We start from the raw sequence: 23,861 nt of genomic DNA, 5'->3' as shown, positions 1-23,861 counted from the left end.
TTTTTTCATGTAGTGCACAAATACTTGATAGCTTTATTTTTACACTGACATTGAAAGTTGATCTAGGACATGCCCTACCCCAGTGTTGGCTAACCTGTGACACTCCAGGTGTTGTGAAACTACAAGTCCCAGCATGCTTTGCCAATATATAGCAGCATATTGCTGGAAGGGTATGCTGGGACTTGTAGTTTCATAACACCTGGAGTGTCACAGGTTAGCCAACACTGCCCTACCCCAACTATAAATCTGTCCCACACATTTTAAATTTGCCTCCCGTCTAATGCAATATGGTTTTGCCCAGGTGCAAAGTTACTCCTGTTTTATGCTTTGCTCTCATTAATGACTCAAGCCCAGAATGTGCAGATAGGGCTGTTTTATCAAGCTTTCTCCCAAAGCTTTCTCAGACAGAACATGAACTATAGAGAGGAGGATGGAGAGGAGAATCAGGAGCACTTACAAGCTAAGTCCACGTTTATGGATTTTTTTTAAATGCCAGGGCAAATATAACCCTTATTGTTTTCTAGCCCAATTCTATCGATCTAGCATTTAACTTTTCTGTAGCTTCTTCATTATCTCATCGGTATCGTCATATTTGAACTGAGTAGTGTGAAAAGCTAGCTGCTCTGAAGATAGATAAGGTACAAAATAGCTAAGTGCTAGGTACCCTCTGCTAGAGAGTGTATCTAGCCAGCATTGACACAAATTAATGGACTTATATTAGTTGGATCATTTGGGACTTACGTGGAAACTCTCCAGAGTTATGTTAGTGTCAAAAAAGCTTTGCAACATTTCTCTGCTCTACTTAATTTTGTGACGTTAATTGTTGCAGGAGTAGCAGCATTTGTAACACTTCCACAGAAAACAGTTTCTACTTATTACAAATAAACTGGAGCAGCTGGGCCCTAAGTTATGCTGCTCTCACAAACCAGGGACACCTGCGTATTCTCATATCGCACGGTCACCATGTCTTACATTATCCGTTAGATCCCATTTACAGAATTGTTACTGCAGATTGGAAGCCGTTTCCATTATCCTAGCTGTTAAGCCATGTTAATGGAAGCTGCTGCAATGAAAGGTTTTAATGTAATTTAATGTATATTAATTCAGGGACCTAACAGTCATCTCACCCAATCACTCTGAATGTAGATTTCAGGAGAAATGAGCCACAGTAAATAGGAATAAAACCATTTTTTTGCTTCTGCGGTCACTGAATGGGGCAGATTGTCACATTTCTGTAAACTTTCCACTAAATGAATCTCTAACAACAAATACAGAGGAATTAACGGTCTCATTATCAGACATGATGTTACCCTTCGATGATTCAGCCATCTCAAATTAAACGTTTTGAAAAAGGAAGATCAAAAATGGTTTATAAAGATCATTAGTAAAATACAAACAGAGTAAAAACAAAATTGAACTCCAGACACAATAAAGCGTTTGCTCTGTGGTGCAAAGATTGTGGCGCTAGTCTGCGCTTACGTTCTATAGAAAAAGTGGGCGGAGCTAATGCGTCACAATCCAAATGTTTGCTGTGTGATGAGACGGATTGCATTGTTTAGTTCAGAGTTCTCTGAACACCTGTATTATATCCTAATGGCGTTGCTGTTTGAAACAGGGATTTTCTGACGTGAGATGGAGCTAATTATCTTCATAATTTTTTTTATCCATAACGCAAAACTTTCAATGGTCTGTTGGGCTTTCTTTGAAAAATGGTGAAATTACGCAAGACCAATGACCCTGATTTGCAGTAGTTCTTTATAGCTCCTCATTCGTCAAATGGCAAATGTGTGTCATGTGACACGTGCGCTCAACAACTCCGCTACGCAGAGAAAGGATGTGATGCAGAAGGTTCAAAGTTCCCAGATGAAATCTTGTTAATTTTCACCAAAATAAATGATTCAAGAAAAGTATTTTTATTGTGCCAATGATTTAATACAAAAGAGTGATCGTTGGTTACTTTAAACCGTATATTTCATCAATTTCGTGCGGCATCGATTGTCCTTCACGTGTCCAAGAAACTTACGGTCATGTCCTGTGTACCGTTTTTCTCTTCTTGGCGTCTGGTGTTTATTATACCTACGTATTTTACACCACGTAGGGGATTCTCATGCAAGGAAAACAATAGTTGAACTACTAACAAAATTCTCAAAAATATACAATCAACAGCAAATAGAAATACAAGAAAATTGAAGACAGAAATTGACTTTAAGATTGATCATTTCATTATTAAAATATTTGGAATACAATAAAAAAAGCTTGTTCTAGTCTACACCTACTTGTGTTTTTTACGATTGTGAATTTAACTCTTATTTTTGTTAGATTTCTAGACCACGTCCACTTTTCTGGTCGCTTTTTAGGAATTTCCCTCGGAAATGTCAATATATCTGGAAATGTATGAAGAGGTTTGTGCTCACATCTTGATGGCATTTCTATCAACTGGGGGTGCAGTAGAACGTGAACAGATATCATTTATTAACCCTCCTACAGCAAGCAACGTATTTAGACATTCAGTCCTCAAGAGCTACCAACAGTTCATGTTTTCAGGATTTCTGTCTGTAGAAACAGGAAGGATAATTAGTGACCCATCCGAATAGATTAACTCACCTGTGCATGATTAAAAAAGTCCTGAAAACATGGACTGTTGGTAGCTCTTGAGAACTTTGAAAATTTGCTCAGAAACGGACTATACACCAGTGAAAGTACATCCAATTAATCTTTGAACGTAAAGGACACTTCCGACAGCCCACAATTTCAAGGGTGGAACGGGGGAGCGGAAAGGGTGTATGAACACAATGTACAGTATGGGCGTGCCAAGCTGAAGCACACGTACATCTATCCAATTCAAGCTGGGACATCTCTCAGATACGTGATTTTTAGCTGTGTCACTTGTACAAGCTACAGGTCAAGTGTAAGTGCTGGGTGATAGTAATGACAGTCCCGTATGCTTGTTAAAACATGTATCTGGAATCAAGAGCAACTGTCAATAGACATTAATAAGATCATGATAAAGGTATTTCATGTAAAAAATAAAACAAAATAAAAAAACATTTTTTCTTTAAATGTACTTTTATGAACGACTATGGGCCTGATTCATTAAGGAAAGTTAAGCAAAACATTGAGCAAGGTTTCTTAATCAAGTTTTTCTGGATAAACCATGTTACAATGCAAGGGGTGCAAATCAGTTTATTAATTTGCACATACGTTAAATACTGGCAGTTTTTACATGTTGCAGGCAAATACTTGATAGCTTTATTTTTACACTGAAATTTAAAGTTGACCTAGGACATGCTCAACTATAATTCTGCAATCACATTATAAATTTACCTCCCTCTCCAATGCAACATGGTTTTGCCTTACTTGCTTCATTTTGCTTAATGAATCAAGTCCTATATTATTATATTATTAACATGTGTTAATGCGTTTAATATATTTTTTTGGGTGCGTTCTGATGTGCTGCATAGGCAGAGTGTACTTAGACTAGAGATGCTCGGGCTTGGTTTTCATGCGAACTTACAGGATCCGAGTAGGCTCGAGAGCCGGCTTAGTACTTTCGCGCATCCTCGAGGCAAAACGTAATTGTTGTGTTGTCGGATCTCGCAGGTTTTGAATTTCATAAGTACCTCCGTCCCCAGGAGATCCAGCGCCTTTGCTCACACAGAAACAGGGGTTGCAGTGTTCTTGTCACTCTCCAGTCTCCAGTGACATTGCTCAGTGCCATTGCTCACACAGAAACAGGGGTTGCAGTGTTCTTGTCACTCTCCAGTCTCCAGTGACATTGCTCAGTGCCATTGCTCACACAGACACAGGGGTAGCAGTGTTCTTGTCACTCTCCAGTCTCCAGTGACATTGCTCACACAGAAACAGGGGTAGCAGTGTTCTTGTCACTCTCCAGTCTCCAGTGACATTGCTCAGTGACATTGCTCACACAGAAACAGAGGTAGTAGTGTTCTTGTCACTTGACAAAAACTGACTGCAAATGACTGGATATTTATGTTATTAAGGTCAATAATAATGTAAGAACAAAAAGAGAGCTAAATTATGTGATTTCATAAAAAAAAAAAAAAAAAAAAAAAGGCGATTTTAGAAAAAAATAGGGATCCAAAATCAAAACTAAAACACGTGAGGGCGGTTTTGCCACAACCAAAACCAAAACACAAAGTTAATCCAGATCCAAAACCAAAACACGGAGGTCAGCTCTAACTTAGACCCGTATTCAGCTATAATTCTTTCTTCAGATCTGCTTGAACCGTAATACGGGCGTACCTGTGTAATTTCCGTCCATTTAAAAATAACGCAAATTGCGTTCACTTTGTGTTCCTTGATGAATCAGCCCCTCTAGATTTAAACATGTCTAATTCTGTATTCAAACATAGATTATTGGCTCCAGACCCCTCCAACGCCTCTAGAAGTCTAAACATTATTAAACACGTGTATTTCCATTGGAGCTTACAGTGTAAATTCAATATCACACACACACACAGGTCCATTTAGTCATAAGCTAATTAACCTACCAGTATGTTTTAGGACTGTGGGAGGAAACCGGAGCACCCGGAGGAAAACCACACAAACACAGGGAGGACATACAAACTCCTCACAGATAATGCCTTGGTTGGGAATCGTACTCATGACCCCAGTGCTGTGAGTTCTGTTTTTTACAAGCAAATCGTTATAATGATCAGATATTATCTTTTAAAAATATGTATGAATCTATTTGGTGTTTCACAAATGATAGAATCTGGGAACAACACTTTGCTATTAATTAGACACACAATTGGACAGAATATTAATGATGATTCTGAAATGATACAGGAAACCTTCTATCACAAATGTTGTACTTCTTTATAAATACACATCACATCACTGTAAACATACGGTGGTCAGGGCCATATTTTCCATTGGGCACAATGGGCAGGTGCCCGGGGACCCACGGACAAGGGGGCCCCATAGGCAGGGCTCTTAATTAGAATAAATAATCCTGAAAAAAAAAACCTGCAAAAAAAACCTTCAAGGGTCACTGAGCAAGTACATCTCTATCTCTATATATCTATATCTGTATCTCTATACATCTATATCCATATATATATATATATATATATATATATATATATATATATATGTGTGTGTAGGGGCCCCGGTGCACTGCTTTGCCCGGGGGCCTATAATGTTGTTAAGATGGCCCTGACGGTGGTAGTCGGTTTAACGATCCTGACTACCCCAACAACGACTACAACAACATGAGGATTCCGAAGACAACTACCGTGACCTGAAAAAAACAAACGACTTACCATGAGCCAGATGAAGTGAAGTTACAGACCAGGCTGCCATTCATCCAATGTAAGTATTATTTTAGGGCTTAGGGTTAGGGGTTAGGGGTAAAGGGTTAGGCGTCCATCGGCGCTTTAAGAGGAGTCACATTTTGACGTGACGTCATTTTCCTCAGTCGGCAACACATCGGGTCGTAACATCACTTCATCTGGCTCATGGTAAGTCGTTTGTGTTTTCATGTTGGGTTAGTACTCTTCGGAATTGTCATATCACTGTAGTCGCTGTCGGGGTAGTTAGTATTACACCCGAAAACATAAACGGGACCTGTCCTCAGTATAAATGATTTTATGTTGTGTCGAATAGAACAATATTAAAATGTCATTCATCAGAGCATGAGCAATTGGACACCTTTGGTATTTAGTTTTCATTCTGCGTCTCTTCAGCAGGTTACTGTGTGTGGCGACGGGCGGTCATTAACAGTCCGAAATAGTGGAGCAATGCCCTTTAATTTGTGCAAATGCACTTCTACATTTTCCTTCCTGATTGCCCATCTACAAAGACATTTTGCAAAAATGTTTAAAGTTATCTCCAAATAATGTCAACTATCACATGAGGTCTCTTGGACACATTATTGAATTGACATTTTTCTTTTTTCTCTTAAAACAGTGTTTGGTTGGTTTGGTTATCACTTATTTACTAACTGTGCTGAGTTACATTCATTTGCCGTTGAACGGAAACGAGATTGAATGAAACAGAATGGAGGTCAAATGGACATTTAAAAAGGGATTATCGATCTTTATGATGATCGGAAGGGTGTTCACATGGTATCATGAGGCAAAGCAGTGTGACTGCTTGATGGAGCAGAGCCAGATAAAAATACTGCACTGTGTGTCTATGCTCCGTCAATCATTCATCCTGCACTGCTCTGAGTGGCCGCGTGAATAGATCTTGTGATTGATATAGGGATTAACGATCCCTTTTTAAAGTAAAGTTTGAGCTGCATTCTGTTGTTATATGGCAGGTGAATGCTAGTGTGCACGCACCCTAACAATTTAACTTTTTATATATCTTTGTCTTACAATAAACTTGAACTGTGATAGAAGTGTCTGAGCACCAGTTGCCCAAACCACAGAGGTGTATAAATATGACTGTTGTGTGCGGCTCTGTGGATTCCCGCTAAATTGGGAACGTTTCCAAACATATACAGTCACCACTTCAATAGAATAATAGCCTGATTCATTAAGGAGCGTAACTGGCACTTTGTTGTGTATAATGAACACAATTGCTCTGCGCGCACCAAGAACCAGACTCCACAGAACACAGCAGCGTTCAATTCATCTTGGAGCACAAAGGACACTTAGGACAGTCTACGATTAAAGGGGTAGACTGGGGAGGGAACTGGTACACTAGTACAATATACAGTAAGGGCGTGCCAAGCTCATGCGCACGCAGTAACATCTGATCTAAGCTTTGGGTTTCTCTCAGGTACTTGTTTGTGAGCCGTATCACTTGCAGCAGCTACAGGTCGGGTGTTAGCAGTGGCGGGCTGGCCCGGGGGGGAGGGGGGCATCGGCCCCCCGGGCCGCTCGGTCAGGCCGCTATTAGGGCCGGGGGGTAGGCCGACCGGCCTCCCCCCGGCTGCAAAATACAATTCTTTTCCCCGCGGCCGCATCTGATGTCATCAGATGCGGCCGCGTCAGCGCACAGGCGGCCGCATCACATGACAGGGGATGCGGCCGCGTCATCAATGACGCGGCCGCATCCCTTTTCATGAGATGCGGCCGCCTGTGTGCCCCCTGGCCACGCCTCTCCCAGCCCGCGTCTGGGTGTTAGTGCTGATTGCTAGTGATGACGGCTGTGTATACATGCTAGAACATGTGTTTGAAATCAGGAGCAACTGTAAAAATGTATTTTATATACAGTAGACATTAATTACATCCTAATAAATGTATTTCATGGGGAATTTTCTTTTATAAGTTTATTTTCCTCAAATGCATAGGACGTATCCTGCAGTGTCCTATCTAGAAGTGCAGAGCGGACCTAGACCCGTATTCATCACCAGACGTATCGTCACATCACTCCTTGTTGACGTGCTTATACCCCTTTCACGTGCGTTTCTAAATAAATGCACATTACGTTAGTTTTCTGCTTAACGATTCAGGCCCATTAGGTCCGAAAAAACAAGCAGTAACAACAGTGACATCTACAGGTTAAAAAACAGACAACACAAAGCACAAATAGGTCAAAAAAATCCTAACAAAACAATACGGTAAATGAAAGTTTTCGATTTTTTTTTTCCTGAAGTTCAATTATTTTAACTCCACATTTGTGTTTTGACTGTATATGAGAACATCTCCTTTATTACAAAATCAGCATATATACAAGGTACCATCAGAATTGATTCCCAGACAGCAAAATTAGGTCCTTTGTTGGCAATGTACCGGTCAACGGACGGGAAAGGAAAAGGGAACATAATGGAAATTGTTAGCAGGTTTAAAACAACAATAATTATAATAAAAGGAGATTCGGCAACACAACTTGTTAATAACATTATATTATTAGAAATACCTGGTTATACAGTATAATGATGAGATGGTTTAATAAAAGACTAAGGGCTAGATTTACTAAGCTGCGGGTTTGAAAAAGTGGGGATGTTGCCTATAGCAACCAATCAGATTCTAGCTGTCATTTTGTAGAAGGTACTAAATAAATGAAAGCTAGAATCTGATTGGTTGCTATAGGCAACATCCCCACGTTTTCAAACCCGCAGCTTACTAAATCTAGCCCTAAGTGTACATAAAAGTCTAATTTATTTTATGTCCATTTTGTGCTGAACCGGTTCCTCTCTTTGAACTTTCATAGCTTTGAGTGTCCTTTATATTCCAGGACTGTCCTGAGTTTGGCGTTGAACAAAAGGGTGGAGCCTAATGATTGTCTCAGAGTCCAATCCCATTGGAGTAGTAATTAAGGGATTAATAATGTGACCTGACAGAGGACATAGTGACAGTTTGAGGACGTGGTGACAGTTTTCAGTCATGGCCTATAATTAAATAATATGATATGTATTGCTGACATTATGTAATGCAAGGAAACAGAAAGTATATAGTTTAAAATACAATTTTACAAATGGTTCAGTACAATTGCTTCTGTCACGCCCACCGATTGGTGGAAACCCATTGCCTTTAAACCGTTGTCCCGTAGCCAAAACCGTCCTTTGAATATCCTTTTATCCATCTCTCCCCATGGAGTTGACAAATAAGGTAACATCACATTTGACCAATCACAATGAATGATTTGAACCTTATTAAAGATTTATATATTTTATTTATAAAGGAATATATACAATTATTACCCTTACCCCGTAGCGGTGAGTAAAGAAAATATCACCAGATAAATTGGACGTTATGTGCACATTAGTCCATCTGAAAGAATCGGCAAGAAAGGGTTGAAAGATGAACTATCATTAAAAATAATTTATGTATGATACACAGATTGAAATATAATTACATTTTTTTCCTAAGGAATCTATTAGAAAAAAATAAACTATGAATTTGTATTTGATTACAACGTCTCTCGTTATAATTTATAATACTTTCTGACGCATGAAAGAGGTTTTAGTCGCTGACTAAAATCTCTCCATGGGCATCCAACAGCCTACAGCAAGTTACGACATCATATTAAAGAAACATGTTTAAAGGTTTGTGCAAGATTTTTGTATAATGCGTTCAACAGTAACGGGAATTGCTATGATTATTGTTTCATACAGGTGAATGAAAATACAACACTTGTTTTATTTAAAAAAAATATGATAGTTCCCCTTTAAACACCTTTATTTACACATTTGCCTTGTTAAACTACTGTGAAGGTAACTCTAATAAAAACCCCATTTAACCCGTTCACCGATAAAGAACAAGCGACACTTGGCAGATCCTGGTAGTCCGTGAAAGGGTTAAAACATGCAAAATTCTGGCATATATCAATTTCGATTTATCATTTACAAACACGAGTTTAAAAGAGGGTAGGCGGGTCCCGCAAAATCTGCAGCCGTTACATAGACTGACGAATCCTCTTGATCAGGTTTAAAGCTAAAAACCTCTGTTTTATTCAAAGATGGGGAACAGTCCGAACAAGTAGGGGGTCTTTCCTTCAAACATTTACATAGGTTGGGTTCTCGTTTGTGCTTTGATTTTCAGCAACCGTGGAAATACTTCCTGGGAGGAATGAAAACAGGGCATTAAACAGATATCTTTTTCCAAAGATGGCAAAACAAAAATGAACATCTTCTATCTATAGCAATAGTTTTTTTATTTTCACATTCAGATCTACCAGCAAAGAGAGGATCACGGTGAGGGAAGACACATAACACACAAAGAATAGAAAAGACGGGTGAGGGGCTTACTTGGAAATAATATTAATCATCTGCCTGTTTTATACATTGATGGAAAATATGAGAATGGTTAGAGAGATCTTTAAGTTTTGTTCTGTCCCTTGGGAGTAGTTTGATAGTTTCAAGGCTGTTCTCTATAGTTTACTTGCTGACCAGAAAACCTCATCCTGCACTGAGTAGCACTAACGAAGTCAAAACAGTCTTTCTGTGGATATTTTTAGGGATTGTTGTGAAAACACAGAAACAAGATGATGTCACATGTAGCAAACAATGGGATGGTAGCCTTGTTTTTTTAAACTGCATGGAAAAATATGATTATCTGTTTGTTTTTCTATCACTTACAGCATATTTTTCCATAAATATGAACATATGGACGTATTTTAAAATTTATTTTATGCTACTTTCATTTGTACATGAGAAGGACGAATTTACCTGCTATATTGTAAAGGTTTTTTAATTTAAATCTTTTGCGTAAAAGACTTTGTCATGCTCCAAAAATTCAGTAGTTATAGGACAGATTCACAGATTGAAAAGGGTGATTCCCACAGTCTGTCTCTCTGTGCCAGGGATATGTATCTGCATTTTGTCCCTGATGAATAGCTTGAAGAGCTCAGTAATGTATCTCTGTTATAGCACTATACATGCCAACCACAAATATCCATCCTGCACTGAGGAACTCTAGTGAGGGTGAACAGGCTGTCTTCTCTTCAGGTCTATGCCTATGTTATACTGATAAAACCCCCTGGACAATGGGATGAGTATAAATGGCATTAATGGAAAGCTATTCTCCTGAATATGAAAGGCTCATTCAGGTAATTGTTTTTAGATCAATCTGTGTTACATTCTCTTGAATATAAAGACATTTATGTAAGTGAGACAGAGGACTAATGTCTGTTGTTCAGGCAACACATGAAAGCACTGGGATAGCACATTAAACACTAGGTAATATCCACCCCTCTCCTTTATTAAGTTGTGAGAACGAGCTCTATACTAAGGATAAGTCAGCTTCAGCTATTTCTAACATACAGCTAAACTTGTAATCTTCCTTAAGTTCCTTTTTATTTGGGACATATGAACATAAAGGGAATCAGTGATCATGTAGGTGTGTGTGCATGAGATTTCCCCATATTACATTGTGTAACAGTGCTCCTCACAGTGACTGGAGGAGGAAGAGGCACTCAGTGACCAAGTCTGTGTGTATGAGATTCCTCCACATTACATTGTATAGCAGAGTTCATCACAGTGGCTGTAGGAGGTGCTCAGTGATTATGTCTGTGTGCTTAAGATTCTCCCACATTACATTGTGTAGCAGAGCTCATCACAGTGACTGTAAGAAGAACAGGTGCTCAATAATCATGTCTGTGTGTATGAGTTTCCCCCTAATTACATTGTATAGCAGAGTTCATCACAGTGACTGTAGGAGGTGCTCAGTGATTATGTCTGTGTGCTTAAGATTCTCCCACATTACATTGTGTAGCAGAGCTCATCACAGTGACTGTAAGAAGAACAGGTGCTCAATAATCATGTCTGTGTGTATGAGTTTCCCCCTAATTACATTGTAAAGCAGAGCTCATCACAGTGACTGTAGGAGGTGCTCAGTGATCATGTCTGTGTGTTTAAGATCCCACTCATTACATTGTGTAGCAGAGTTCATCACAGTCATTGTAAGAGGAGGAGATGCTCAGTGACTATGCCTGTGTGTTTTGGATTCTCATTCATTATATTCCATAGCAGAGCTCCTCACAGTAGCTGTAAGAGGAAGAGGTGCTCAGTGATCTTGCCTGTGTGTATGAATTCCCCTCATTACATTGTGTAACAGAGCTCTTCACAGTGATTGGAGGAGGTGTTCATTGATCATTTCTGTGTGTATGACATACCCCTTGTTACATTGTATAGTAGTGCTCCTCACAGTGACTGGAGGAGGAGGAAGCACTCAGTGATCATGTCTATTTGTATGACCAGCCTAAATTATTTATATACCTGTACAAATATAAAACATATTTTAGAAACTTATTTACAATGCAACATTGTATCATAAAATCCTTCATTTCCCTACACACTATACCTACATAGCAGTATTGTATCTTGTTTATGGAAAGGACAAATCTTGTACGTTACTAATGCTAGTTTGTACTTTTTAGCAGTATTTTCAGCTTCAGTAAATTCTGTTCTTGCAATGAGCTGTCACAATAACCTGAGAGATATAGATTGTTCTCATAACGATATGAGAGTTTAGCGCAGTCTCTGTTCCCCACTGTGCGCTGCCAGTCTTGGTTTATGGACAGATACTGCCCCATGGGAATTAATTGCTGCACCCTTAACCCTCTATATTAATTATGCAGGACCTGGAGCAGTGTCGTCTCTGCTCCAGCTTCTGATGCGCTTTGCACAAACTTCACATAATGGGGTTTAAACAGGAGATAATAATACTGGGTCCTGGATCACTTGTAATTAGTTGTACTTTTACATAGTAATCTAATACTGAAGAGTTTGTCTGGATAAGTGACAGATCATGGTAGATATACACATATGGGCTTTATGGTGGCTCAGTGGTTAGCACTTCTGCCTCACACCACTGGGGTCATGAGTTTGATTCCTGACCATGGCCTTATCTGTGGGGAGTTTGTATGTTCGCCCCGTGTTTGTGTGGGTTTCCTCCGGGTGCTCGGGTTTCCTCCCACACTCCAAACAGATACTAGTAGGCTAATTGGCTGCCATTAAATTGCCCTTAGTCTCTCTCTGTATGCGTGTGTATGTTAGGGAATTTAGACTGTAAACTAAAATGGGGCAGGGACTGATGTGAGTGAGTTCTCTGTACAGCGCTGCGGAATTAGTGGCGCTATATAAATAAATGATGATGATGATGATAGGAAACAGATAATGCGTAGACAAGTGAAGTGAACAAATGCATAGAAAAATATAGTCGATAAATGTTTCGCCAATGTAGAAAAGTGTGTTGACAATGTAAGTGGCATTACCCAGAATTCTAAAGTCCTTTGTAGCGATTTATTTGCACATTCTTCCTAATGAGTGTAATTTGGAAATCTCCCTAACGATGGTCATTGTTTTACTGAGGCCAACACTGTAGCTCTTCACCTGCTGATTAGAACAATCTACCCTACACTGAGGAGTCCAAACAATGCTGAAACAGACTGCCTGTAAGTTAATGATCCATTCACTCAAACCGTTGCTTTGCAGATGTCATTACCCAGAGGTCTATTCTTCTTTTAGAGTGTATTAAATACAGATGAGAAATACATAATGTTATTCCTATAATGAAATTATTTACTCTAGGAAACGATACATACTATTATAACATAGATGGGCAGATGTATCAAGGGCTTTAGAAAATACTTATCCTCATTTGTTTGAGTGTTTTGTTTACATGTACATGTCATTATCGGATCATTCTCTAGACCACGTTCTGTAGGACTCTCATGTGTCAGAGGCGTTCTGCTGTAATGTTCATTATGATAGCGTTCTGCATACACTATTTATGTCCTTTATTATCCTCCGTGCTAGGTAACATAATTTACAGGGTGAGAAACGCGGGGACGTCTCGCCCAGAGGATTTGGCAGTGAATTATATTAGCTGTTCAGAGGGATTATTATTATCAGAGTAATTTACTGCTCTCGGTGCGGAAAGGAGGTGAATGGGAATATTGTTAGTGATATTTTCATAACCAAACCTGTTCCTTCCTAAATTTCAGTCTGCTGATAAGCAGCGCTCACCGCTATATGCTGGCTTCCAAAAAGGACTTGACTTCAAGTAAACTGGAGAACAGACACCTCACCCACTATCGCCGCAAACTGCGCAGTAAAATATTAAAACCTAAAAGTGAAGGACTCCTTCGGTTCCTGTGTATTAATAACCCAGCTTTCAAGATGTGTGTGAGAATCCCCCTTCTCGCGTTGCTGATCACCGTACAATACTTATTATTTTGCATTTTAAAAGGACAAAAAAAGGAGTAAAGAAATGTGACTGGTAGTATATTAGTTACACAGGTCACCATCATCGCCCTAGAAGAACTGCTGTTACAAATTTACATCATATTTGGGCGGAGTGGGCCAAAATGCTGTGATTCCCTGTAAATCGCATCATTTTGCCACCCAATGGGCAGGATGCGGGAGACTTGCCTGCTCTACCGGGAGTCCAGGAGACCTACCTAGAATTCAGGAGACTCCTGGACATTCCGGAAGAGCTGACATGTGTGATGTTAAGTAGTATTTCAAATTCTAAATTTTAAAAAGAAAAAAAAAAAAAATACATTAAACTAGTTTACCAACATAAAGCTAGTACAAAATGATTGTGTAATTAGTTTTACTAGAGCAAATGACCAGGCGTGTTAATCTTTCGTTCGTAGTCTAGTTTTCCTCTCCTGTCTAACGCTGGATGTGGTTGCTTCAGCTGCTGTCCTCCGAGCTGATTCTCTAATCTCTTGCTGAAAAAGCCTAAAGGCTTCAACCTTACACTGTAGACCTTTGTTCCTAATTATGTTCTGTTAGGAAAACACCATTGAATAGCAGCAAAGAACTGACTAGCCAACCTTCTCTATTCATTGTGATTGCTTGGACTAGATTTTAGTTCCACCATAAAGGATTTGTCGACCTGCTAGTTCGGCAAACCTCAACCACATTTTTATCGCTTTGGTGAGTCTTCTATCGCCGGGGATGCCCATGGGAATATTTACTAAACTGCGGGTTTGAAAAAGTGGAGATGTTGCCTATAGCAACCAATCAGATTCTAGCTGTCATTTTGTAGAATGTACTAAATAAGTGATAACTAGAATCGGATTGATTGCTATAGACAATACCTCCTCTATTTCAAACCCACCGTTTAGTAAATATACCCCCCAGGTGTTTAAAGATTACAGCTGTTCAGTATAAGACTGCACAGTTGGACGAGGGAAGAGCTGTCATTGCTTTTAGAGAGTACAAGGGGAGAATTCAAATTCCTTCTCCGTATATAAGTAGTGAGTGCGGCTAATGAATGTCCGTGATGGTCTGAAGGAACCTAAATAATCTTAAATATTGAGGTGTGCACCACAGGAGCAATAGATAGTGCTGCATTTATCATATAAGCCCAGACCTTGACAACCTGTGACCGTCCATGTGTTGTGAAACTATAAGTCCCAGCATTTCCTGCCAGCTATCAGCTGACATAGCACGCTGGGGTTTGTAGTTTCACAAAACCTGGAGTGCCTTAGGTTGTCCATGTCTGACACAGGTTGAGTAGACAAAGCTCTACTTTTTTCCTTTTACGTTGCCTATATTTCTATTGTCTTTATCACCCACTGATTTCACCAAGTAAAATAACAGGTCAGGTAAAAGGGGGATATTCAGTGTGCAAGTTCATATTTCTAACATATTCATTCACAGGGCATTAAATGGGGCTTAAGCTGCTAGTAACTGCGTTTGTTATGAATATATATATATACTTATATTTTGCAATGTTGAAACATTCTTCTAGCTTTTACAATACACAGTGCCAAGGTTGCTTTATCCCTGTTTGTGTCTTTTGCTGGTGGAATCAGCGGCTGCTTTGAAAGCAATTTCCAAACTTAGGTATTTTAACTCCTGATGTTGAAAGGGAATTTAAAATGAATCATTATTAAGCCCTTTTCATAGATTCTATACTGGCAACCTCCTGAGCCGGCTTATTATGTTTAATGTGATTCATTCATTAATTCAGGATCAGAACTGACTGTTTGAATTATGACAATCAGTCTTGGTTAGGAGCTGAGTTCCTTGTTCAGATGCGCCCAGCAGAGAAGAAACCGGGATGATCAATTACCTGCACGTCTCTAGGTTAGTAAGGAAGACAGGGGATATGACAAAAGGAATAAGTAATAGAGATTACACAAAGTCTAAGAGCAGAAAAGAAGGGATATACAGAGTGCTCGGCCAATCAGACAGATACGACTAGTAAGTTGGGTTCCTGGACAGCCAATCAGGACTAACTACTTATTTACCTATGGGCTGTGTTTCCAACTTGCCCTCTAACAGCTGCTCAGGACCCATCGGCTGAGTGTGAGTGACAATGGGTGACAAGCTCTCACTTTGACTGCCTGGACTGACCATCTCTCGCTCTTTCTCATTCTGCATCTGTGCATATACATTAATTCCAGGAATTTTCCTAAAAACATCAACAGAGACGTCATTGCTTTGGGCGGCAATCGCTGTGCGCTGGTCACGCCGCTGACAAGGAACAGGACTGTCATTACCTTTTGAATTTATAGATGACAAAGACCGCCAGTCCCACAAAGACCACGGATAAGAGCATCAGCATTGCAGAGCCACTGTGACTCGGAGTCAGGTCCACCAAAGGGGCTGGAAAGGTCAAAGGAGCTAATATTATCCATCTAGTAAAGGCAAGAGAGAACTGTTCTAGAACAGCAAACGTAATCTCATCATGTTCTAATGTGACCTCATCATGTTCTAAAGAAATGTCATCATGTTGTAATGTGACCTCATCATGTTCTAATGTGACCTTGTCATGTTCTAATGTGACCTCATCATGTTCTAATGTGACCTCATCATGTTCTAATGTGACCTCATCATGTTCTAATGTGACCTCGTCATGTTCTAATGTGACCTCATCATGTTCTAATGTGACCTCGTCATGTTCTAAAGAAATCTCATCATGTTCTAATGTGACCTCGTCATGTTCTAATGTGACCTCATCATGTTCTAATGTGACCTCGTCATGTTCTAATGTGACCTCATCATGTTCTAATGTGACCTCGTCATGTTCTAAAGAAATCTCATCATGTTCTAATGTGACCTCGTCATGTTCTAAAGAAATCTCATCATGTTCTAATGTGACCTCATCATGTTCTAATGTGACCTCGTCAAGTTCTAAAGTGACCGTGTCACATTCTAATGTGACCTTGTCATGTTCTAATGTGACCTCATCATGTTCTAAAGAAATCTCATCATGTTCTAATGATACCTTGTCATGTTCTAAAGAAATCTCTTCATGTTCTAATGTGACCTCATCATGTTCTAATGTGACCTCATCATGTTCTAATGTGACCTCATCATGTTCTAAAGAAATCTCATCATGTTGTAATGTGACCTCATCATGTTCTAAAGAGATCTCATCATGTTCTAATGATACCTTGTCATGTTCTAAAGAAATCTCTTCATGTTCTAATGTGACCTCGTCATGTTCTAATGTGACCTCATCATGTTCTAATGTGACCTCGTCATGTTCTAAAGAAATCTCATCATGTTCTAATGTGACCTTGTCATGTTCTAAAGAAATCTCATCATGTTTTAATGTGACCTCATCATGTTCTAAAGAAATCTCATCATGTTCTAATGATACCTTGTCATGTTCTAAAGAAATCTCTTCATGTTCTAATGTGACCTCATCATGTTCTAATGTGACCTCATCATGTTCTAATGTGACCTCATCATGTTCTAAAGAAATCTCATCATGTTCTAATGTGACCTCGTCATGTTCTAAAGAAATCTCATCATGTTCTAATGTGACCTCATCATGTTCTAATGTGACCTTGTCAAGTTCTAAAGTGACCGTGTCACATTCTAATGAGACCTTGTCATGTTTTAATGTAACCTCCTCATGTTCTAATGTGACAACGTCATGTTCTAATGTGACCTCATCATGTTCTAATGTGACCTCATCCTGTTCTAAAGAAATCTCATCATGTTCTAATGTGACCTCATCATGTTCTAAAGAAATCTCATCATGTTCTAATGTGACCTCATCATGTTCTAATGTTACCTCATCATGTTCTAAAGAAATCTCATCATGTTCTAATGTGACCTCATCATGTTCTAATGTGACCTCGTCATGTTCTAAAGAAATCTCATCATGTTCTAATGTGACCTCATCATGTTCTAAAGAAATCTCATCATGTTCTAAAGAAATCTCATCATGTTCTAAAGTAACCTTGTCATGTTCTAATGTGACCTCATCATGTTCTAATGTGACCTTGTCAAGTTCTAAAGTGACCGTGTCACGTTCTAATGAGACCTTGTCATGTTTTAATGTAACCTCCTCATGTTCTAATGTGACATCGTCATGTTCTAATGTGACCTTGTGATGTTCTAATGTGACCTCCTCATGTTCTAATGTGACCTAGTCATGTTCTAATGTAATCTCGTCAAGTTCTAAAGTGACCTTGTCACGTTCTAATGTGACCTTGTCATGTCCTAATTTGACCTTGCCATGTTCTAATGTGACCTCATCATGTTCTAACGTAATCTTGTTAAGTGCTAAAGTAATCTCGTCACATTCTAAAGTGACCTTGTCATGCTCTAATGTGACCTCGTCATGTTCTAATTTAACCTTTTAATGTTCTAATGTAATCTCGTCATGTTTTAAAGTAATTTTGTCATGTTCTAAATTAACCTTGTTATGTTCTAATATGACCTCATCATAACATCAATTTCTAAAACATGAAAGTAACTATATTATGGACATTTATGTAAGATTAAGGTAATTAGGAATAACACCGTGGAGCGACATGTTCTGTTCTTCATGTGTCCCATCATTACATATACACTTTTCTGAGTCTTATCTCTGTAACATTGAATACTGACCTATACAAGTATAAGTTACCCAAGCACTGTTTCATGCATTAAGTGTCTTTAAACTGACGTTAAATTGTGTTCATTACTCTGAATTGAACAATGTATCCCAAAGACATCAGCTGTGATACTAAAACATCCGAGTTCTCGATCATTTATGCTTCAAATAACTTTTGTTTTAAACTGTTGTAGACATATAATGTTATGGGTCCCAGACTCTGATCTATACCAAGAAAACTCATAAAACCATCCAACACCTTGGGGTAGATTTATCAAACCTTCTAAATTGGAAAATTGGAGGCGTTGCCCATAGCAGCCAATCAGATTGTAGCTATCATTTATCTAGTACATTCTAGTAAATAATAGGTAGAGTCTGACTGGTCGGCACGGGCAACACCTCCACTTTTCCTTTTAGAAGGTTTAGTAAATCCAACTCCTTGTCTTGATTCCAGCTTAGGCACATGGAATTGACCTGGGAGGGGATAGTAAAATCAGTGCCTACTTAACAATTCCAATAACATATTCACATTAAGCTATCCTAACAGTTCTTTTGTATTATTATAAATCGTATCTTTTGTATAAAATCATGCATTTGAGACAATACAATGTTATTTAATAACTGCATAAATATGTGGGCGTGCTTAGTTTTGGGCAAATGCTCCTATTTAGGCACCTCGTAGATAAGCATATACCTTTCGATTATCAGTTTTGGATCATACCACCTACACACTCATTTGTGCTTTTTTATTTTTTAGCTAAAATATGGAGTGTTCAAGCATCATTCATGTCTTAATGAAGTCATGGAAATGAGGAGACCCCAGGTCTATATTCATGTGCCACAGTATTAGTGTTTAATATCTTTTATTCCATTGGGAGATGTTTTGTCTCTAAACATGTTCTGCAGCATAAAACGTCCCAGGATGGTTTCAAAGGCGACTACTGCAGTGACTTTCTGACCCAAGATATACCCTTACCACGTGCCGTCTCCAACCTTCACCCGCCATACTTTAATGGATGGGACTCAATCCTGCACATAACCCGTGTTTAGCAAGGCACACCAAGTTCCTCCCAACTCTGACCAAGCAAGCTCTTACACCCTCTATGGTGGCCATAACCATAAACCGCTGGACACAACACCAGAGGTTGAAACCACCCTCTCCCTCGCTAAAAAACAATATGAAGGTAAATGTTGGACTTCATAATCTGTAAAACCAGTTTTGGTGAGGTTCAGTCCATCTTTTACAAGAGTATGTAGAATCTTCTTACATAGACACATAGAATTTGACGGCAGATAAGAACCACTTGGCCCATCTAGTATGCCCATTTTTTAATTAACCAATGGTAACCTCAAACCCTATTTGATCCTTAGTTCTTTGTAAGGAATGGATATCCTTGTGTCTATCCCAAGCATGTTTAAATTACTCTACTTAATTAATTAATTACTCTAATTACTCTACTGTATTATCCTCTACCACCTCTGATGGAGGCTATTCCACTTATCCACTACCCTTTCTGTGAAGTAGTTTTCCTCATATTTCCTCTGAACCTACTTCCCCCAGTGTCAGTACATGTCCTCGTGTTCTAATACTTCTCTTCCCCCCAGTGTCAGTACATGTCCTCGTGTTCTAATACTTCTCTTCCCCCCAGTGTCAGTACATGTCCTCGTGTTCTAATACTTCTCTTCCCCCCAGTGTCAGTACATGTCCTCATGTTCTAATACTTCTCTTCCCCCCCAGTGTCAGTACATGTCCTCGTGTTCTAATACTTCTCTTCCCCCCAGTGTCAGTACATGTCCTCGTGTTCTAATACTTCTCTTCCCCCCAGTGTCAGTACATGTCCTCGTGTCCTAATACTTCTCTTCCCCCCAGTGTCAGTACATGTCCTCGTGTTCTAATACTTCTCTTCCCCCCAGTGTCAGCGCATGTCCTCGTGTTCTAATACTTCTCTTCCCCCCAGTGTCAGTACATGTCCTCGTGTTCTAATACTTCTCTTCCCCCCAGTGTCAGTGCATGTCCTCGTGTTCTAATACTTCTCTTCCTTTGTAGAATGTTTCCCTCCTGCACCTTGTTATAACCCTTGATATATTTTAAAGTTTCTATCATGTTCCCCTGTTCCCTTCTCTGCTCCAAACTATACATATAAAGATCTTTTAGTCTTTCCGTGTAAGTTTTGTGCTGTAGCCCATGCACCATTTTAGTTGCCCTTCTTTATACAGTCTCTAATGTATTTATATCCTTCAGGAGATATATCTAAACCCCTAATAAACTCTCCATATATCATGAGGTCCACGGAAGGACAAATGTCAGTACATACAGCGGTACCATGTCACAGGGTCATGTGATCAACTGGTCCAACAAAAGAGCTTTGAAAATTGGAAACAACGACAGGTCTGTTGCTAATGTACGCAGTAGCATAAGCAAATAATATATCAATCAAACAAGGCACAAGTTAAACATACAAAAAAATAATACGAAGTATTAAAAAAGAAATGATAAAATAAATAATGCAACCAAAAAGAAACGTAAAAGGCACAATACAGAAATTAAAATAACTGCATAACCATGCTGAGCATTGGGCTCACAAGGAAATCACAAGGATAATAAATAGTAATAATAATAATAATAATAATAATAATAATAATCACATATATATGTATTTGGAAACCCTGATTATTGTAACAGATATCAACACACAAAAAGTGTTCTATCAAAACATTCTGTATACAATGATAAATATTTTACTCTAGAGTTAAGGCTGTAGAATGAATGCTTAAAATTTCAGGATTAATGCAAAAATGTTGGCTTCACCACTTTTGCCATGGTCAGTGTGCTAAAAACAGACAGTTAGTGCTACATGCACACAAAGAGCCTGATTCATCTTTAAACGCAACTGGCACGCAAGTTGCATTTTTAAAGCGAGCCTGGAACTTCTGCCCATATTCAGAACCAAAAGGATCTCAATATTCCACCTAGGTATAAGTACGCGCTGCCTACACAGTACTTGTTGCAAACACAACAGACTGCAGGATATGCATATGTACATTATTAAGTCATTATTAAGTCCCATCAGAACGCATGCAAATAAAATAAAAATAAAAAGTTACCTAATCATAATACTATGTTTTTTTACATTAAATAAATAGATCAGGGTGTTGTGTACTGTTCACTGTACATACAAACCATTTTTAAAATCTCTACTTGCATACACACGTTCTGTGCTATCTATTTTTCATACAGACGTGTAGTTTCTAATACAAAGACTATGTCATGTCGGGGTCCTGTGTTGGCACGCCCACACTGTACATGGCCGACGCTCATCCACCCCTTCCCTCCCCCGTTCCGCTCTTCAAGTTGTAGGCTGCAATAAGTGGCATTTGAGTTCAGACATGAATTGCATGCGATTGTGTTCATTGGCAACAGATCCGTTCCAGAGCATGCGCAGAGATATTTCATGCTAGCTATGGCACACAAACAGACTGATGTCCGAAGATGAATTAGTCCCAAAGTGTATCATTGTATATACACAACAGTTTGTGAGCTGTGTTGAGCATCGTGCATCAGTGATCTCATAGGCTAATAATTGAGAAGCTGGATTCTCATGAATATTGTGTTGACGAAACAGCTAACTCTACAGTGGGTGGGAGATTGGTGATTGGTCAACTCTCTAATAAGTTATAACATTCACACAGATTAAAATTGTGCAATAAAGTCAACTCAAACTGAACGCACAGCTGGACAAGTGATGTCTGCTTGTTGAACAAAACAAAATAACAGATATAAAATGTAACTGTATTTATATGAACAGTTCATTCAAGATTCATAGACAAATTCATCTTCCATAATGGGAGCTATAATTGACATTTTTTGGAATTAAACATGGATGTTAAACATTTGAAATGGTCCTAATTTTCTCTACCATCTCCATTCCTAACCCTAACCCTAACCCTAACCCTAACCCTAACTTAATGTTGGAAGAGCTGGGTGCAGGCTTTCAGTTCTGCTGCATAGCATCTAGCCGGAACGCTGACCCATGCCAGCGCAAATCTGTATGAAGCAGTAAGTTAACTCTTATCTCTCCGCGTTCTTGACAATGTTTTTTTTTGTTTTATTTTTAGAAATACTAGTGATAATTCATCATCATCATCATCACCATTTATTTATATAGCGCCACTAATTAAGCAGCACTGTACAGAGAACTCACTCACATCAGTCCCTGCCCCATTGGAGCTTACAGTCTAAATTCCATAACACACACACACACAGACAGACAGACAGACAAAGAGAGACTAGGGTAAATTTGATAGCAGCCAATTAACCTACTAGTATGTTTTTGGAGTGTGGGAGGAAACCGGAGCACCCGGAGGAAACTCACGGGGAGAACATACAAACTCCTCACAGATAAGCCATGGTCGGGAATTGAACTCATGACCCCAGTGCTGTGAGGCAGAAGTGCTAACCACTGAGCCACTGTGCTGCCCCTTTTGCCAATAAAACCATATTTATGGGGTTGCGAACGATAAACAGGACTCATAAATCTAATTTAGTCCATTTCACCCGCACAGCTGCTCAGAAAATTCTATCCAGAGAAAGTTCTCCATGATCTGTGAACACAAAGGCTAACACCCACTTTACGCCTATAGAATAAGAGTTAGATGAAGTTTTAAGAAGGAAACTTTTAAACGCTTGATATTTTATTAATGAGAAACGTGGTTTTCCAAATTAACAAAACTTTTGTTTCTTGGATTTTACACACTATCCAAAAATATTTCCTAAATATATTGCCTTATTATTCTGTGTTTGTCGTCCATGTCTTTACGCAATCCAGCACAAGTGTTTGTTTCATGTGTCCTGGTAGATGACATCACTCTGCGATACTCTCTGCGTTGGATCTAAAAGCAGCATTGGGTTGTATCCCAGGGGTAAGGAAAAGATATAAAGACATGGCTGAAAATACAGAAGGACACTAAAAGGCAACACGACAATAAAGTCATCAGGATGCTTGACAAGACTTTTACACTTTTCAGCTATGGGAACAGCATGGCTTAAAAAGTAACATAAAAGAAAAAAGAAAAGAGGAGCTCCTTAATGACTTCCTAGAAGAGTTGACCTGCAGAATAAGAGACATCCTACAGAAGCCAGCAAAGACTGAGATGCAATGTGCATGTATAACCAGTGCAAGCGGAACATCTGCTCAGCCGCTAATAGGATGCAAGAACATGAATTGAAATTCCCCAGGATCTTATTAAGAAGCATGCTTGTAAGAAGTAAGATGCTGCACACTGTGGACCTCCTTATCTCCATCCTGCATTTCTTTAGCGAAGATGTCCCTGGGTAATTTTCCACTTACCCGTAGCCTTTACCACATCTGCTGCTCCATCGTGATGCCGAGGAGTGATCAGGGACCTCACAATATTTATAAACTGAGTGCAGATTTTGACATGTTTGAGATTTGTAAGGGCTACATTTTCTTAAGGGCGAGTAATTAGTTGTATCTTCTAACAAGAAGAACAAATGCAGGTTTCTGTACTCAGCTGAATTGTACAATAAGGATGGGGATGCAAAGGATAGAAATAAATATTAAATATTACCCTGTTAAGTCTGTAACAATTACTGATTCTGATTCTGATTACTATTCCTCTCTTCAATGGTTT

The 23,861-nt window shown here is 39.1% G+C and overlaps 1 protein-coding gene across 8 annotated transcripts in view; it reads right to left on the bottom strand.

Annotated features, from left to right (window-relative positions):
- Window positions 1-23,861, bottom strand: part of SORCS1 (sortilin related VPS10 domain containing receptor 1) — a 459,666-nt gene that overhangs the window by 9,098 nt on the left and 426,707 nt on the right. Inside the window, exons 25-28 of one of the 8 annotated variants that reach the window (XR_012693296.1) lie at window positions 15,877-15,982; window positions 15,625-15,788; window positions 8,624-9,476; window positions 7,612-7,689 (exon numbers count right to left, since the gene is read on the bottom strand). The exons of 1 other annotated variant lie outside the window; for it this stretch is intronic. Coding sequence is in view for 6 of the 7 variants with exons in the window: in XM_075215724.1 (XP_075071825.1) it covers window positions 9,412-9,476; window positions 15,625-15,788; window positions 15,877-15,982 (335 nt within the window). In the remaining variant the exon portion in view is untranslated. Of the gene's footprint in view, window positions 1-7,611; window positions 7,690-8,555; window positions 9,477-15,624; window positions 15,789-15,876; window positions 15,983-23,861 lie in introns of those variants that run through there. 6 more of the 8 variants (XM_075215724.1, XM_075215725.1, XM_075215728.1 and 3 more) reach the window with 6 other exon arrangements.

The sequence above is a fragment of the Mixophyes fleayi genome, chromosome 6 (genome assembly GCF_038048845.1).
Source record: "Mixophyes fleayi isolate aMixFle1 chromosome 6, aMixFle1.hap1, whole genome shotgun sequence".
Classification (NCBI taxonomy): Eukaryota; Metazoa; Chordata; class Amphibia; order Anura; family Limnodynastidae; genus Mixophyes; species Mixophyes fleayi.
This window is presented reverse-complemented; position numbering and strand designations above follow the sequence as displayed.